The 19210-nt window shown below is 35.8% G+C and overlaps 1 protein-coding gene across 4 annotated transcripts in view; it reads right to left on the reverse strand.

Moving 5' to 3' along the window:
• Window positions 1-5618: 5618 nt before the first annotated feature.
• UBE3A (ubiquitin protein ligase E3A) overlaps window positions 5619-19210 on the reverse strand; it is a 91947-nt gene continuing 78355 nt past the window's right edge. For all 4 annotated transcript variants that reach the window (XM_044231996.1, XM_044231994.1, XM_044231993.1 and 1 more), the window contains 2 exons: window positions 7455-7598; window positions 5619-6465 (listed from right to left, as the gene is read on the reverse strand). In XM_044231996.1, coding sequence (XP_044087931.1) covers window positions 6345-6465; window positions 7455-7598 — 265 coding nt within the window. In that variant the 3' untranslated portion in view covers window positions 5619-6344. The remainder of the gene's footprint in view (window positions 6466-7454; window positions 7599-19210) is intronic.

Raw genomic sequence — 19210 nt, forward strand, 5'->3', positions numbered from 1 at the left:
ATTAATTAAGCTATGATAATCAAGACAGTGTGGTACTGGCATAAGGATAGACATATTGATCAATAGAATAAAATTGCAATTCTGAAAATAAAGTCTAATATTTACAGGCAATTACTTCTCATTAAGTGCCAGGACCACTCATAGGGGAACAAGTCTTTTCAACAACTGCACCTGGACAACTGGAGATCCATCTGCCAAAGAATGAAGCTGGACTCCTACAATGCACAATATGCAAAAATGGATCAAAGACCTAAACTGTAAGGCACTTAAAAGAAAACAGGTATGATTGCAGCAGGTTTTTTTCTTTTCTTTTTTTTTTTTGACACCAAAAGCACAAATCTCTCTCTCTCTCTCTCTGTCTCACACACACACACACATACAGAATTTGGACATCCCCCAAACTGAAAACTTTGGTGCTTCAAAGAGCATTATCCAAAAAGTGAAAATACTATCCAGAGAATGAGAGAAAATAATTGCAAGTAATTTATCTGGTAAGGAACTTACATCCAGAATAAAGAATTCAGTAATAAAAAGTACCCAATTAAAAAATGGGCAAAGGATATGAATAGACATTTCTCTAAAGATGAACAAATGGCCAAAAACTCACGAAAAGATGCTCAACCTTATTAGTCATTAGGGAAATGCAAATCAAAACCATGAAATACTTCACTCCCAAAAGGATGGCTAGAATAAAAATGTCAGTAATATATGTTGGCCAGGATGCAGAGAAATTGGAACTCTCACACTGTTGATGGAAATGTCAAATAGTACAACCACTTTGGGAAAGTTTGATAGTTCCTTGAACGGAGTAGGCATGTGACCCAGCAATTTCACTCCTATGTACATAACCAAGAGAAATAAAAACTTATAGCCACATAGAAACCTGTACACAAATGTTCACAGCAATAGTATTTATAATAGCCAACAAACAGAAGTAATGCAAACATCCATCAAACGAGTGAACAAAAATATGGTATATCCATACAATGAAATATTATTCAGCTGTAAAAAGAACTGAAGTACTGATACATGCTACAACATAGATGCACCTTGAAAACATTGTTCTAAGTGAAAAGTCAGATACAAAAGGCCACATATTGCACGATTCCATTGATATGAAATGTCCCAAATAAGGGACTCTATAGACAGAAAAGATTAGTGATTACCAAGGACTTTGGTGTGTATTGTAGGGGAGCTTTGGGGATATTATTGAGGGGAGAATAAACAGTCATTCCTAATAGGTACAGTTTTTTTTTTTTTATTACAGTGATAAAAATGCTGTGTATTTAACGGCAATGATTGCACAATTTCGTAAATATTCTAAAAGCCATTAATTGTACACTGCAAAAAAGAGTGAATTTTGTTACATGGATTTTATCTTACACAAAAACGAGAGACGTACTCCTCCCCACTTTGAGGTAGATGAGGGAGGGTCAACTCCTGCAAAAGCAATCCTATCTCTAACTTCTCAATGGACTCCTTTTAATTGGCAAATATTGAGAGAACCTATTGCAGTTTCTGTCTTGCACCGGGTTTTCTAGCATCTATATCTCAAATTCATTGAATCCTAATAATCAGCAATGAGGTGGGCTTGGATATGATAATCCAAGCTGAGGCAAGGGCAGGGCCCGGACTGAGACCTAGTCATCTGACACTGAAGGTGGCACCCTCAACACCTGTGTACCATTTACCAGACACATGCTTATTGTATTTTCTATGGTTTTCTAAAGACCAGAAGACAGCTAGGATAATTACTCCAGGTTCTGTTCAAATGAACCTAAGAATCCTGATTTGAGGATTGATTCGTAGTAAGGCTTATGATGCATTCATTCATTGTGGTGCTTCATTTAGTACAAAAAGCAGTGTTTGGCAGAGAATTGTTCTTTGATAGATATGAAGGTCTGGCAACAGTGGGGTTGTATAAGATGCCTGCCCCTATGGGAGAGGAGTGTGGTCACAGACATGTCTGCACAGAGGTTCCTGGTTGTGAGAGCACATCCAAAGGGTAGGGCTGGGGAAGTCACACAATCTTGCTCTCAAAGACATTTGTCCTTTTCATTCTTTCCCTCTGTCTTTCCATGAGTTGGAACAGTCATTGTTCCAGGGGAGCCACTTCCTCACAAAGCAAGTCCTTTAGCCACAAATATTTAAATATTTAATTAAAAAAAACTTTTTGCGGGGGACAAGTGTGGGGAGACAAGAGGTCACCTTTAGTGATAAAAACAGGAAGCTTCATTGAACACCCTATTGCATGCTGGGCCGTTTTCAATCATTCAAGTGGTGACAAGCTGGTAGAAAGATTAAAAAAACACTATCTCTGCCATAATCTGCTCACATCCTGGGTCATGGTTATGGGGCTGGGAGGAGAAAATCTCACGTACTCCTCGTTGTTTAAATAAGGAATGTGCCCCAATGAGCTGAACTACCATGTTAAGTATGGGTTACTGTGAGGTCCCACAAGCACTTGGAAGCCCATTTTGATGGTCCATGAAGTTTTTATGGGTAAAGTGTTTTTAAATTTTCATTTTGAAGGGAACTTGAGAAATATGAATTAAGCACAAATGAAGATGTTGTGCTTCAGGGAAATTGCCTGTAACAGATGGTAAAATTGGAAAAGCACGTGGGACCCAGTTTATGGAGGGCCTTGTACGCCAAGCTTGAAGAATATTCAAACAGGAGCAAATTTTGAAGCAAAGGATATTTAAATTAGCAAAATTGTTTTAGCAAAATGAAGAAGACTGGAAGAGGTTACAGTCAGGGGGGTTATTTGGGAAGCTACTGAAAGCAACCAGGTGATTCAATGGACCAGAACCTGAAAGGAAGTACGATGAACTGGGGAGACTGGAGGGGAAAGGAATTGATAAAAGCTGTGAGAGCTGAGGGATGAGGGGTTTCAATGACTGGGTTGAAAGTGATCCTTTTAATTAACAGTAGGTAGAGATGCAAGATGAAGCAGTTCTGGTATTAGCTTTGAGGTACCAGAAAAATTATCCTGGGGATAGAGTCTGAGAAAAAAATATAAATTTAAGATAAGAATCTTCAGGAGTGGTTGAGGTTGACTAGAAGAGAACTAGACAAGAACTTTAAGTAGAATTATACTATTCATCCAAGATCTGGATGATAAACATTCAACTGAAAAGGACCAGAGTAGCAGCAAAATCAATTCCAAGGTATTGGCAAGGTTAAACAGTTCATACAGGCAGTTGGGAAGGTTGTTTTGTTTGGGAAAGCATTTTCAGTGGCACAGAAATGGATTAGCAGCATTTCTCTAAATGTCTGCTAATGTCTCAGTGAGACATTTCCATCAAAATCTTGCAGTGTTTAACAAATGCCAACTTACTGGATCTGAACAGGGAAGGGGGAAAAGCCTTGGGACTTTCAAGTTGTTAACAGTCTTCCCCAGTAAATTCTTGATAGACTAGTAACACAGAGAACACAAGAGGGAGCAAACAGAAGTTTGTTCTTTAATTCTTTGGTTAAAAAATTAAAAAAAAATTATATGTATACATATGAGAGAGAGAAGGTAAGGGGATCAAGACTACAAATAATGTAGCCTTAAGAAAACAATTCTTCTTGAGAGACCGTTATGAAATTCTAGAGGAAAAAAACAAAAACAAAAACAAAAATGGGGCCTGAAATCCCAGCCATTGTGTTCTTAGGGGAACAGAGAGTGGTGTTACTAAGTCACAATGAATGAGTATCAGCAAGTTCAGTTTGAAGCCTCATTTTTAAGGTTTTGTTTGTTTTTTGGATATTTCTCTTCCTACACAGGTATGCATCCCAAAATAAAGCTAGGGAAGTAGTTGTATTTTATCACACAATTAACCACAACTTGGAACAATAGTATAGGGTGAGGAAATCCAACTCATTTACTGAAGCTGCCAGGCTCCAGAAAAGTTTGATAGCAGGTTGTATTTTTATGTTGCATGTTTGAAATTTTCTAAAATAATAAAACTGTAAGATAAAGTTTCTACTTCATTTGAAAAGCTAATTATTTTAGTTTATGGTTCATGTTATCCCCACAGCTTCCTGCAGACTGTTGGCTGATTCACAGATAACCAAAATATGTAAGTGTTCAGGCAAAAAAGTACTTTCATAAGAAATTTGGGTAGACAAATTAATCATTATAGTCAAAAGTTCTGTTTTCCTCTTCCTTGAGATACTGTTCAATGGCATTCCACTAAACAGTAGTGACAGGAGGCAATGGTAAGAGAAGTGGTAACATGCCCAGGATAATTACTAAGCAAGTGAGAGCGGCTAGTATGGACAACCAATGACTTTTTCTCTTAAAATATTTTTAAGGGTAGGTTTATTTTGAACTGTTTGTTAAAAGTCTATTTGATGTGAATTCTATATCTGATAACCTATACTCAATTACCATTCACAAACTTCATACAGAAAGGTTAATACAATTATAGAACTTCAATACTGTGATAATAGAACTTGAGAACTGAAGAACACACATTTCTTCACGAATTTATTATATAAAATGCCCCCAGAGTATTTGATTTCTCTCCTTCTTTCATTATACACAAGCACATGGATGAGACGCTCTTTAAGATGACTATAGTATCATGAGAGTCCCTTGCATCAAGGTAGTGTACATACCTTAACAGTGTTCTAAAGGCTGGCCCAGAAAACAACAACAAAAAAAGTTACCTTATCACAAGATGAAAGCACTGTTTTCTTTTTCCTCTAAATTATGATGAAAAATGTCACTGTTTTATTTAGCATTATGGTACACAACAGATCTGTCTCAATTACTAAAATAATTAAAATAATCCTGAAAGATATCCTTTCTCCCCTCCCGTGATTTGAAAAGCTGTATTTTTCCTGCCAATTTCAAACAAATCATCAGGTTGATCTAATCTGTCTGTTAAAACAATCATCAAAGCACAAGCTCAGCACATTAGCTGTATATAGCTTGTAGTAAAAGGATATATCCATATCTCTCCTTAGTTAAAAATACATAATCCTTTTATTTATATTGTAATAAAAGAAATTAACATCACAGACACAGAAGACTAGAAAGGGGAAACTACTTACTTCTGAACGTCCAGTAATTTAAACCTATTTGTACTTTTCCACATGGAAGTAATATTTAACACTTACTTTCTGAAGTATAACTTAATCTTTGGGGATATACAATGTAAATAGGACTTAAGAGTAATAGTTCCATTCATTCCAGGTCTGCTTAACGTATGATTAAGTGAAACAAGGCACAATAGCCATCCTTTCTATTATGTTGCAACACTGATCATGTGCCTTGATAAAATGGCTGATTAGACAAGATGATGGCAACATGAAGGGAAGACTTTGGATTGTCTATTTAAAATGCAGGTAATAAGTAATTAATAAAAAATTTAAGTGCACTTTCACATGCTTTGCGTTTATAATAAACAACAAACTTCCTAGCTTTCTTGCAACAGGCTTGACTACCATTTCTTTTGGCCAAATGCACTTTTCCCCAGTAAACTTAAAACAACAACAGTAACAGTAACAATAACAACAACAACAACAACAACAACAACAACAACAAGATAATCCCTGTCCTTTCATATACTAAGAAAGAGGATTGGCTACTGAAACAGTTCATTGCAAGACACATGAAGACGACATACTGTGGCATGAGTTGTTTTTAATTTGTTGTGCTGTTACTAAAGTAAAGTTCTGAGGGCTGCAGTTAAAACATTCCAAGTTCTCCCTTCCATCTTTATTGATTTCAAGATTTTGCACAGAAAACTCTTTGGGGACTAGAACAGCAGCAATTGCATCACACTGTTTTCAAGACTTCAAGTTTCAAAGCAAATTGTTTAAAAAAAAAAAACAAAACAAAACAACAACACAGTTCCTGATTTGAGTTAGATACAGGGACGAAAATAGCACATAGTTGAAGGTTACACAGTCTACAAATGGTGGCAATATTTTCCTTGGGAGAGTAGTTTTGTTGGTATATATTTTTTAAATACTCAAAAAGGCTCAACCTCAAGCAGTAATAAACACAAGCAAAAGTGATTTAACCCTTAAAATAAATATTCAGAAAAACCTCTCTGTACATACAAGTGAAAGAATAAGTAACACTTTCACGCAAAAAAAAATAAAATAAAATAATAATAATAATAAAGGATTTGTTCATAAGTAGCTGAAATCTGCTGTTCCAGCCCACATATCCCCAATAAAGAAGGGAGGCACAGACATAAGGTGACTACTGTGGTTCACTATCTTACAGCCTTTTTGTACTGGGACATTATCACCACCAAATTCATCCCTCTTGTTATAATTATTAAAATTTAAAATTTTTCTTTTCTTTTTATTCTTCTTCTTCTTCTTCTTTTTTTTTTTTTTTACAGCATGCCAAATCCTTTGGCATAAGTGATGGCCTTCAGCAATCTTTCTTTAAGTTTTTCTTTGCTTGAATATTCCGGCAGTAAAAGGACATTAAAGCAAGTATGAGATGTAGGTAACCTAAACAGAGAGAATAGGGGAAAATAGGAAAATAAATCATGGAGAATATGCTCAGCACTAAAAAAAACCCCTACTTTTAGATGGTATGTATAGTTGAGATGGTTTGCAATGCAGGGTACCCATTAATGCAACTCATAAACTTTTTGTTTTTCCTACGCAACTACCAAACATCAATTTGTTTTTATCTTATTATTCAATCCTAATGATATGCTGATGACTAATGATAACATATTGTATCCACTGAGTCATTATGACATAACACATATTGTTTAACTGTTAGATCTCATTTATCTTCTCACAATGAAACTATCATTAACCCCACTACAGAGCTGACATCACTGAGAAATTAATTTACTCTAGGATGAAGATAATACTCAAACCTGGCTTTTAAGATTTCAAAGTCTATGTTCTTTAATGCCAGTTAGAAAATTCTTGGCAACTGTGAGCATATAAGTGACTTAATAACAAATATACGTAAAGTTACATTAAAGCCATTATGCATCAAATAATGTGGAATACTAATAGAAATGTTTCTATATATTTAAACCCTTAAATATGCTACTGTTCATGTAAGATCCTTACTCACAAAAACATTAACTTATACAATGAAGAAAGAACAAGATTATGAAACTTGATTCTAATGTTAAGATTATGAAATCTAGTGCTGAACAATTTTGAGACTCAATTTAACCATTCTTAAATAGATTACATAATACTGCTTTCAATTTTAAAAATTCTGAAAAACTGAATGAATCATATCACTTTGCAAAATTCAAAATCAAATGAGCCCTTTAATGGCTTTGAACTAGGCCAGTGTTTTGAAAATTACTTCAAACAAAAGCAGCAAAATATTCTCTGAATTACCAGTTCATGTGATTTGGAGAGTTCCACATAAAACTTTTAGAAGTGCTCAGAAGCTCCCGGACAGTTCCCATATCTGTGACATGGAATTTAAGGTTCTAGGTATACAGTCACAATTTAATAATTACCTTTCTGTGTCTGGGCCATTTTTGGCTATAATCATCTTTAATTTTCCCAGTCCACCCACAGGTGCTCTGTCTGTACCTGTTGTAAACTGCAAGAAAAGTCTTTTCTGCTCATCTGTAAATGAATGAACGATTTCCCAGAACTCCCTAATGAGAAAAGGTAGAATACTGATTTTAGTTTGGTCCTCATTTATAATTAGTACTAATGTAAGTTTATGACTTATTAAAACTATATTATGGAGATAACCTGGAAGTTAGTATCAGAAACCCTAAACATTCATTCCTGGTGATCAAGGATCTACAATTACTGATGCAAATTTATCTTACGGAAACACTTAAAGGCATAGTTCATGGCTACATTATCTAGAACAGTAATAACTGGTAAACTGAAGTGTCCTATAACAGGAAATAATTATGTAAACTATGGTATACTTCATATAATATTATCAGGAATAAGAGACAAAACCAAAACGCAAATCCTGTAAGTCGAAAATACGAGATTGGGGGAGGGAGGTGATACCAATTAAGGATAAAATAAAAACCCATACACATACACACAGACACACATGTAGTAGTAGTAATACAAAGGCACAATTTTTTATTTAAACCAGAACACTTTTGATTTTGTGGGCTGTGGAAGTAGGGATGGGGATAATTCTGGTATTTCTGCTATATGCAATGATTTAGTCCCTGACATTCCTAAAATCTATGTGATAAAAGTCATGTTGTTATAATGATGCTTGTTATAGTCACTCTAAAGACAAAATGAAGTTCATTAAGAGCAATCTTGGCATACGTGTATGAATAATGAGGTATCCATAAATTTAATAATATGCACTAATTCTCAGCTCAAAAAATTTCAGGAAAAAAATACATTTTAACATTTATTTGAAAAGCTCTTTCCAGAATCTTGGCAGAGAATGTCACACTTCCTACATGTGTAATTATAATTCTAGTTTTTGATATCCTTGTATTTCAGTATACAATTTCTATTACTAAACTGTGGGCATTTTTATTGGTATAATGCCAATACTTCTGACAGGGTTAGCAGCTTAATAGACTTCTTGGTTCTCCTTCAATGTCCTCCCACTTCTCTACCCTGATAGTCTAACACCCTCCTCAGTTCCTGCAAACCTCCCATTCACCTGGAGAACACAATAAAGAACTACATCATAACAACAAGAAATTAGACACTGGGAACTTGCAGGTGCATTTTCAGGAAGAATTAGAATCATTCCACAGTCTAGATCATTCCTATTGGGTGGCTGACAAGAAGAAAGTCTCCTATGGCCCAGAGCTCTCTGTCAGGGCAGAACAGCTCCCCTGCAAATGGGTAGTCATCGAGCCTTCTTATCAGAGCACTGTAGGAGTGCTCTGAAGCCTAACTGAACCACCCACACCTGAAAAGGCAGATAGAAGGGTACCCTGACGAGTCTGTCTACATTATTTATTTATTTATTTGGTTCTCTCTAGAATTTAAAATTAGAATTTAAAAACTGGGGTTACTACCAGTTTAGACAATGAAAACACTTACTGAATGAAATTCTTTTCTTCCTGTAAGTGTTATGTTCTATATTAAAATTCTGAATTAGGAATGCAACTATTTAGAAAACTGAAAATGAAGGAAAAAACTTCTGCATTTCTCCCTAAGTGATAGGTTCATGGATCACATCCCATTCACATCTCCTAAAACCTATGCAGATCAAAAAAGGAAATCTGATAAAAACACACATAACCTAAGTTTAGATTAAAACTAAGAAAACAGAAGAGCAAACTCCCAAGTGACATGTAAGTTGGAAGAATGAACACCTGAGCCTAAACTATCACAGTCCTACAAGAGCAATACAGAAGACAGGGGTGTGCAGAATAGTATGGGTTAGACTTCACTCTGGGCAAACCCTCACCTCAAGAGTGAACTGCTAAAGAAAGGTAAGAGCAATGGGGTGGCTAAAAGGGCGGGCCCTGGAAAAGTACCAGGTTAGAAGTGACAGGTAGAATCAAAACCACAGTGAGATACCACCTCACACCAGTCAGAATGGCTAAAATTAACAAGTCAGGAAACGACAGATGTTGGCAAGGAAGCAGAGAAAGGGGAACCCTCCTATACTGTTGGTGGGAATGCAAACTGGTGCAGCCAATATGGAGAACACTATGGAGGTTCCTCCTTATTGAGGTTCCTCAATAAGTTGAAAATAGAGCTACCCTACAACTCCGCAATCGCACGATTGGGTATTTACCCTGAAGATACAAATGCACTGATCTGAAGGGGCACGTGCACCCAAATGTTTATAGCAGCAATGTCCATTGCCAAACTATGGAAAGAAACTAGATGTCCATCAACAGATGAATGGATAAAGAAGAAGTGGTGTGCATAAATATATATACAATGGAATACTATACAGTCATTAAAAAAAACCACCCGAATCCCTGCCATTTGCAACAACGTGGATGGAATTAGAGGGTATTATGCTAAATGAAATAAGTCAACCAGAGAAAGACAATTATCATGATATCTCTGATATGAGTAATCTGAGAGGCAGGGTGGGGGGTTGTGGTGGGTAGGGAGGGGAAAAAATGAAACAAGATGGGACCAGGGAGGGAGATAAACCGTAACAGACTCAATCTCAGGAAACAAACTGAGGGTTGCTAGGGGGTGAGGGGGTGAGGGACAGAGTGGCTGGGTTATGGACATTGGGGAGGGTATGAGCTATGTTGAGTGCTGTGAACTGTGTTAAGACTGATGATGATTCATAGACCTGTACCCCTGAAGCAAATAATACATTATATGTTAATTTTAAAAAAATGACAGATAAGCATGATGCCTGGAAGTGATGGGGAGTACCCTGGGAGGCAGAGGTGTCTCCTGAAAGTAGCTTCTGGCTATAATGGAATGGAAGCAGCTAATGAAAGATTCAGGCCTTAAACAAGATGGAGCTGAAGAATCAGAAGGTGCTAGGCCGCATAGCCATATATTAAAGAAACTGTTGTTACCACAGTAACAAAAGAGGGACCCATTCAATGAAGAAACCACTAATGCCACTCAAATTTCTCCCCACTGTACCATGAGATCTATTAATAGCAGGTCCAGGAAAACCTCAACCAATAGAAACAAAATGGGAGAAACAGAATTCCAAAATCCAAATAATTATGAAACAAGTTCAGCAAATAAATAAGCTAAATTGTCTAGCAGAAAAAAGTATACTTGAAAAATTGAGTCATGAAAAATGGAAAATCCCATATTCCAACATGAAGAGAAAATGCAACAGCAGATCAAAAAGAACACCATTAATCAGAAATACAAAACTCAGAAATGAACAAATCTGAAAAAGAAATGACAATAATCGAATATACTCAAGAAATATGCAAAATAAATTTGGAAACAGAAGGTTAACTTCTATAGTGACCAAAGGAATGACCAAAATTTCTAGCAGGGACATAGAGAACACAAAAGAACAAGAAAAAATGTATATATCTGGAACACATATCTATGGAATAATCCAGGTATGATTCACTGTGACATTACTTCTCATAGCAAAATGCTGGAAATAAACACTATGTCCAGGAATATTAAAAATCTATACTGCTTTCACACAGTAACAGTAGTTAGCCATACGAAAGAACATAGACGGTATCTCTACCTTGACATGGGGCAATTTCCAGGATACACTGAAAATTCCTCCTCTGTCCCCTAGAAAAAGTCTGCATGCACTAACGTTTAATAACAAAGGTAACACCTTGTGCCCTAAACTGACTTTTAAAGACCCTATTCCCCAAGATTTTCTTCTAAAAATGGCTTATTTCAGGCCTAGAGTTAACTCCTAGAGTTAACTCCAGGTGAGCTAAAAATTTCAAAATGTAGGGGCACCTGGGTGGCTCAGTGGGTTAAGCCGCTGCCTTCGGCTCAGGTCATGATCTCAGTATCCTGGGATCGAGCCCCGCATCAGGCTCTCTGCTCAGCAGGGAGCCTGCCTCCTCCTCACTCTCTGCCTGCCTCTCTGCCTGCTTGTGATCTCTGTCTGTCAAATAAATAAAAAATCTTTAAAAAAAAAAAAAAATTTCAAAATGTAAAATGAAGTGATGTTAGAAGCATACCAAGACTAAGCAGTATGAACAACCCTAAGAATAATGACGGTCAAACACGTTCAATATATAAAAATCTAAGAGTTCAAAACAGTATCCAGAAAGAGGCAAAAAACAAAACAAAAAACAAAACCAACTGAACTCCAAACTCAACTGTTACTACTCAAATTATTACAGTAACTCCTTACTCTTAAATATTTAATTACCTTTTATTGTGCCTTCAGTAAAACTGTTTTACACAGTAATCAAGTAACAACTACCGATGAGGAAAAAGAACACCAGGTATATATGTAGAATTAACAGAAGCAATTTTTTTTTCCAAATCACCATTTTGCAAGCCCCAGGGAAACAATGGATTCAGATAAGGATACTAATAGATATGAAAATCAGAAGAAATACAGATTAAGAGGTTTGGGAAAGATGATGGTAGCAGTGACAGTTATTTTGTTTTTGCTTTTCTTTTCAATCTTCCTACCCCCTCCCGTAAAACCAGAGCTAATTGGATGGGAAAATGGAAGACCTATAGATAACACCTTCAAAACTAGATGACAAGATATCCCCCCACAAATCCTTCCATGTAAATGAACAGAACACACACTGACAGCTGGAATAACTGGTTGGTATCCATGTCAGTGGGTGAGGATGCAAAAGGAAGGCAACTGGGTTTCTTACAGCCCTGGGAGCAAGGGAACCTCAAAACTACCAATCCACTGCAAAGCGCAGGACAATTTGAGAGGACAGCTAAAAGAGAGTTACACAATTTGTAGGCAAATGCAGGAGATCATGATACAGTATACAACAGAAGCTCTGAGCCCTTAAAGCCCTTGAACACCATAATTCCTTTCTGAAACTGAGGAGAAACTGCTGAAAATAAGGTCCAAATTCACCAAATCAAGAATAAAAAGGCCAAGAAAAACTCAAATCATTTTGCAAAAATACAATGCATAGAGCTGAAGCATGAAGAATCTGCCCTGGCCTATCTCTCCCTCTTCCAAATATGAGAAAACTCAGCTCACTTAAAAAGCACACCAGAAAAGATCACAAACACTAAGAGTTACTAGAGAGGAATGATAGGTGTATGTACACATAGGAATGATATCTCTATAGAGAGTAAGAGTACATCAACATCTGCCAATAAAACACATGAAAATTGTAAACAAATTTCAAATGAAGCTAAAAATTTTTAAATAACAGTAGAGGCTATGAAAGGACAACTAAGTTAGAAAAAAATTTCCGACAAAATTTCAGAAAAATTTCAGAATTAATGAAAAAAGATTCTGTAAGGTATGACAGAACTAGGGAATAGCTGGAAATAAAAATAAGTCATGTCAAATTGAGGAAGCAAAAATTAATCTAGAGGAACCATAAGATAAATAAGCACAATGATAATATAACAGAAACAGAAGATAAAAAACTTAAATTGAATCAAGCAAAGAAGCCATGCCTGAGAGTCTCCTTCTCAACCCAGAGACAGAGTTGGCAGGGGATTTCTGCCACAGAGGTGCTGGCCTGGGAAGTGGTCCCCTTCTTGTGGAGCCTCAGAGTCCCTCCTAGTCCACAGACACTGAATGGCCACAAGCACCAGCAAGGGGGATCCTGCTATAATACACATAAAGCCCAGGAAGAGCTTTCCAGCCCTATGGGCTTGATACATGTGCAACTCAGCCTGGGGAAGCTGTTAATTTCACCTCCCTAAAGCAACATCATCATGGACCACAGGGAGCCCTCATGGAATGAGATAAATAAAGCAGAGCAGAACAATGGCACAAAAGCTCTGAAAACTAAATTTGTCACTGGAACTACAACCCGCAAAAAGTATGCCAGCACCTGCATGCTACACTTGAATATTATGAACAGGATGACTGCTTGCTAAAGTAAGAAAGTGCAAACAGAACCCAGATCTCCTAACAGACACAATCCAAAACTACAATACGAAGGAAAGAAAATCAAGTGGTGTCAACACTGGGATGAGTAAGATGTTGGAACTGGGGTGCCTGGGTGGCTCAGCCGGTTAAGCATCTGCCTTCGGCTCAGTTCATGATCTCAGAGTCCTGGGATTGAGACCCCACATCGGGCTCTCTGCTCAGGCAGAGTCTGCTTCTCCCTCTTCCTCTGTGCTCTCTCTCTCAAATAAACAAATAAAATCTTTAAAAAAAATAAGATGCTAGAATTATTTGACAAGGATTCTAATGTAGTCATCATAAAAATGATTCTACAATTTTAAGTTCTATTGTTTTCACAAATGAAATAGGAAATCCCAAGAAAGAAAGAGAAGTTATAATTAAAAAAAAAAAAAAAAAAGCCAAACATAAATTATGGACTTGAAAAACACAGGGTAAGAGAAAAATACTGGATGGGCTCAGTAATAGAGGATAGAAAAATAGAGGATAAAAAAGTGAACAAGAGAGAAAACTGGAAAACAAAACAAAACAAAAAAAACAAAAACAAACCAGAATCTCAGGTACCTGTGGAACAATGACAAATGACTAGACATTGGTACTAGAGCCACAGAAAGAAAGAAAAGAGAGTGGACTGAAAAAGTATTTGAAGAAATAATGGCCAAAAACTTTCATGCTGGGCAAAAAACACACCCACAAATTCAAGAAGCTGAACAAACCCCAAATGGCATAAACAAAACTACTCTTCAGCAATATAGGGAAAATAAAGATACCACCAGATAAAGGAAAACTAAAAGAATTTGTCATTACCAGACCTGTCTTTTTTAAGAATGACTAAAAGGAGTAATAAAAGATGGGACTCTTAAAGCAAATGGAAAAAAGAATGGAAATAGCAGAAACAGGTATATACGACATACTACCATTCTCATCAATTTTGTAAATCCTATGTGATGACTGATACAAAAATCATAACAGCATTAATATTCAAGACAATATTTAAAAGTGGGGAAAGAAATAAAAATGGGGGGGGGTGCCTGGGCAGCTCAGCTGGTTAAGCAACTGCCTTTGGCTCAGGTCATGGTCCCAGAGTCCCGGGATCGAGTCCTGCATCAGGCTACCTGCTCAGTGGGGAGTCTGTGCTCCTTCTGACCCTCTCCCCTCTCATGTTTGCTCACTCTCAAATAAATAAATAAAATCTGGGGCGCCTGGATGCTCAGTGGGTTAAAGCCTCTGCCTTCGGCTCAGGTCATAATCCCAGGGTCCTGGGATAGAGCTCCGCCATCGGGCTCTCTGCTCAGCGAGGAGCCTGCTTCCCCCGCCCCGCCTGCCTCTCTGCCTACTTATGATCTCTGTCAAATAAATACATAAAATCTTAAAAAATAAATAAATAAAACCCTTAAAAAACAAAAAAGAGAAAAAAAAAAAAGAAATCTAAATGGAAGGTTTCCATACTTCACTGGAAGAGTGATCCACTCTCACATATGTACAGAACAACCAGGAAGAATACTATACTGAACAATACAACCCAAAAAAAACTAAAAATAAATCAAAGTGTGTCCAAAAAAAAAAAAAAATATGAGTAATTAAATAACCCATGGAAGGCAAAAAGATAGAAACAAGCAATCATAGAGAAACAGAAAATATAAAGTGGTAGACATAAACCCTAACCTATCAATAATTACCTTAAATATGAACTGTCTAAATATATTAATTATAAGGCAGAATGACAAAGTGGATGATTAAAAAAAAAAACCATAAATTGTTTCTAAATTCATTTCAAATTCAGCAACAGATTGGTTGAAAGTAAAAAAGAAAAAGATACCAGGCAAACATTAAAACAAAACAAAACAAGAATGGTGTATTCATATTAGATTCAGAGCAAAGAAAATTACAAATCGTAAGGAGGGACCTTACATAATAATAAAAAGAAATAATGACTCCAAATGGGTACGTACAAAAAAGAAAAAAAGACAAAGAAAAAAAAGGTAATACTAAATGACAGAGCCTCAAAATACATGAAGCAAAACCTGACAGAGATAAAAGGAGGAGATAAATATCAGGAGAGACCTACAGAAATATGCTCAGCTCATTTTTTACATATATGAAAAAGTAATTTATTAGAGGAAAGATAAAAGTAGTGTATCTAGACTATGCAAAGAACTTTCAAATTCAACAGTAAAAAACAATCAAGTGCACTCCTGCCATTTATCAGAGAAATGAAATCTTGTGTTTACCTAAAAAACCACACATGATTATTCATAGCAATTTTATTCATAATAGCTCCAAACTAGGAACAACCATGAAGTCTTTAATAGGCAAATAATTAAAAAGACTGATGAATCCATATCAAGGAATAAATACTACTCATCAATAAACAGAAACAAACTATTGATTTGTGGGAAAAAAATGTGGGTAACTGTCAAGGCTGATTCAAAAAAGCCAATCCCAAAAGGTGACATATTATTATATGTGATTCACTTTATACAACATCCTTGAAATGACAAAATTAAAGAAATACAGAAAAGATGGATGGTTATCAGGGATAAGGGAATAGAGTGGGGTTAGGGATAGTGTAAAGGTATAGATATATAGGTGTGACTGCCTATAAAAGAGCAACAAGAGTAGAAATTCTTGTAGTGATTGAATTTTTCTGTATCTTAACTGCATCCTACTTGTGATACTGTACTAATATTTTATAAAAATTTGCCACTGAGGGAAAAATGGTTACAACTGTATGCCAATCTATAATTATTTCCACAATAAAAAGTTTAATTTAAAAAAAGCGTTAAAGAAAATTAACAGATGAGATGAGTAGATTTTGGAGGAAAAAAAATCAGCAGAGACAAGAGAGGCACATCACATAATTATAAAGGATCAACTCACCAAAAAGACATACTGAGGCTCAAAGTCTATGTACCAATCAAAACATTTTCAAAATAAAGTAAAAAACTGATAGAGCTGAAAGGAGAAATGGACACATCCACCATTATGGACTCAACACCCCTCTCTCTGAGCAACTCATAGAAATACAAATCAGTCATCTGCAAAGTCATCAACAACCAGAACCTAAATCAACATTTATAGAGCATTCCACTCACCAACACAGAATACACAAATTCAAAAGTATTAGAGGAGTCAGGAAGAAGTTCTCTATTATAAAGAGTCAAACCAGAAATCGGTAACAGAGAGGAGGAAGATAGCCAAAAACCCTGGAAATTCAACAATATATTTTGTTTAAATTACAAAGAGAAAGTCTCAAAATAAATCTTAAAAAATACATACACATGAAAAAAATGAAAATGAAACATATAAAAATATGGGATATAGCTAAAGCAAGGATGAAAATAATATTTAAAGCACTAAATGGTTACATTAGGAAAAAGGAAAGTTCTCAAATCAATCAATTTCTATCCTCAGTAACCTAGACTAAGAAAAGCAAATAAACCAAAGTAAGGAAGTAACTAATAAAGAGCAGAAATCAATGAAATTAAAAACAGGAAAAGAACAGAGAAATAAAAAGCTGGCTTTTCAATATAATCAATAATTTCAACAAACCTCTCAAGCAAGACTAACAAGTTTAAAAAAGGGAAAAAAACTCCACAAATTACCACTATGAGGAATAAAAAAGGGTATGATAGTTCAGATCTGCAGACATCAAACAGATAAAAATGGAATATTATGAACTCTGCACAAATAAATTTGACTACCTTAATAAAGTGGATCAACTCCTTGAACAACACAAATTGCCACCGCCCACCAAATATGAAAGATAATTTTAATAATCTTATAGACACTGAAGAAGTTGAATTTGAAACTAATATCCTCTACAAAAAGTAAATTCTAGGCCCAGATGGTTTCTTGGGAGAACTCCACGAAACAAGAATAATTTGTACCGGGGTGCCTGGGCAGCTCAGTGGTTTTAGCCTCTGCCTTCAGCTCAGGTCAGAATCTCAGGGTCCTAGGATGGAGCCCCACATCAGGCTCTCTGCTCAGCAGGGAGCCTGCTTCCCCCTCTCTCTCTCTGCCTGCCTCTCTGCCTACTTGTGATCTGTCAAATAAATAAATAAAATCTTAAAAAAAAAAGAGAGGAAGAAATAATTAGTACCATTTTAACGTAAGCTCTCCTGGAAAACGGAACACTTCCTAATTCTTTATGAGGCCAGAATTAACCTTGATGTTAAAACCAGACCAAGACAACATTAAAAAAAAGACAGAAACTACAGACCAGTATCTTTCATCAACTTAGACACAAAAATCATTAACCAATTACCAAGTCATTTGACAATGAACTAAATGGAAATGACTCAGATATGTAACACCGGTTCAATAATGGAAAATCCATTAATGCAATGTGCCATATCAAATAGAGGATAAAGAAAAATCACGCGGGGCGCCTGGGTGGCTCAGCGGGTTAAGCCCCTGCCTTCGGCTCAGGTCATGAACTCAAAGTCCTGGGATTGAGCCCCGCATGGGGCTCTCTGCTCAGCAGGGAGCCTGCTTCCTCCTATCTGCCTGCCTCTCTGCCTGCTTGTGATCTCTCTCAAATAAATAAATAAAATCTTTAAAAAAAAATAAAAGAAAAAGGAAAATCATGCTTTTATCAATAGATGCTGAAAAAGCATCTGACAAAAACTAAAAGCCTATTCACAATAAAACTTAACAAACAAGGTATATAGGAGAACCTCCTTGAATCTGTAGAGAGAGCACTAACTACACTAATGTCAAGCTTAATAAAGATAAATGCTTTCTCCTAAATTCGGAAACAAGTCAAGGCTTTTGCTTTTACTACTCTTATTTAGCACAGTGGTAAAAGTTCTAGCCAGCATAATAAGGCAGGGAAAAAAAATAAATAAAAGGCATACAAATTTAAAAAGAAGCGTAACTATCCTTATTTACAGAATACATAACTGTCTATACAGAAAACTCCAAGATGTCTCAAAAAACAAAACAAAACAAAACAAAAAACCTTTTAAAGGGGAGTTCAGCAAGGCCAAAAGATAAATGGTCAACATATTATAAAACAAAACAAAACAAAACACACATTTCTATATACTAACAACATGTGAAAACCAACATTAAAAATACAAGCCATTAAAATAAAATAAAAATACAATACCATTTACAATCACCACAAAGGATATCACATACTTAGGTATAAATCAAACAAAACATCTACAGAATCTATGTGCTGAAAATTACAATGCTGAAGAAAGGAATTTTAAAAAGACCTAAATAAATGGGGAGCTATACTGTATTCACAGATTGGAAGAATCAACATAATAAAAATGTTAATTCTCCCCAATTTGATCTTAGTGTAATTCCTATCAAAATTCTATCAAGATTTTCTGTAGGCATAGACAAAGTGAATACGAAATTTATATGTTAAAGCAAAGAGTAGCTAAAATATGGAAAAGGCAAGAAATCTTTCATTTAAAACAGGAATAAGCATTCTATCTGATGTTAATGCTTACCATTTACCTGTACTGACAGTGCAGTACTGGCAGAGGGATGGATAGGCACACACATCAAGGGAAGACAACAGGGATTTCAGAAAAAGATTCACACAAACATTATAAACTGATTTTTGACAAAGATGCAAAAATAATTCAGTAAAGGAAGGACAGCCTTTTCAACAAATTATATGGCAACAAGTGGATATTCACAGGCAAAAAAGTGAATCTTGACTTGAATTTCATATATTATATAAAAATCAACTCAAAATAGACCAAGACTTCAATCTAAAATGTAAAACTATACAATTTTTAGGAAAAGAGAGAGAAG

Source organism: Neovison vison, chromosome 13 (assembly GCF_020171115.1).
Source record: "Neovison vison isolate M4711 chromosome 13, ASM_NN_V1, whole genome shotgun sequence".
In the NCBI taxonomy this organism is placed as follows: Eukaryota; Metazoa; Chordata; class Mammalia; order Carnivora; family Mustelidae; genus Neogale; species Neogale vison.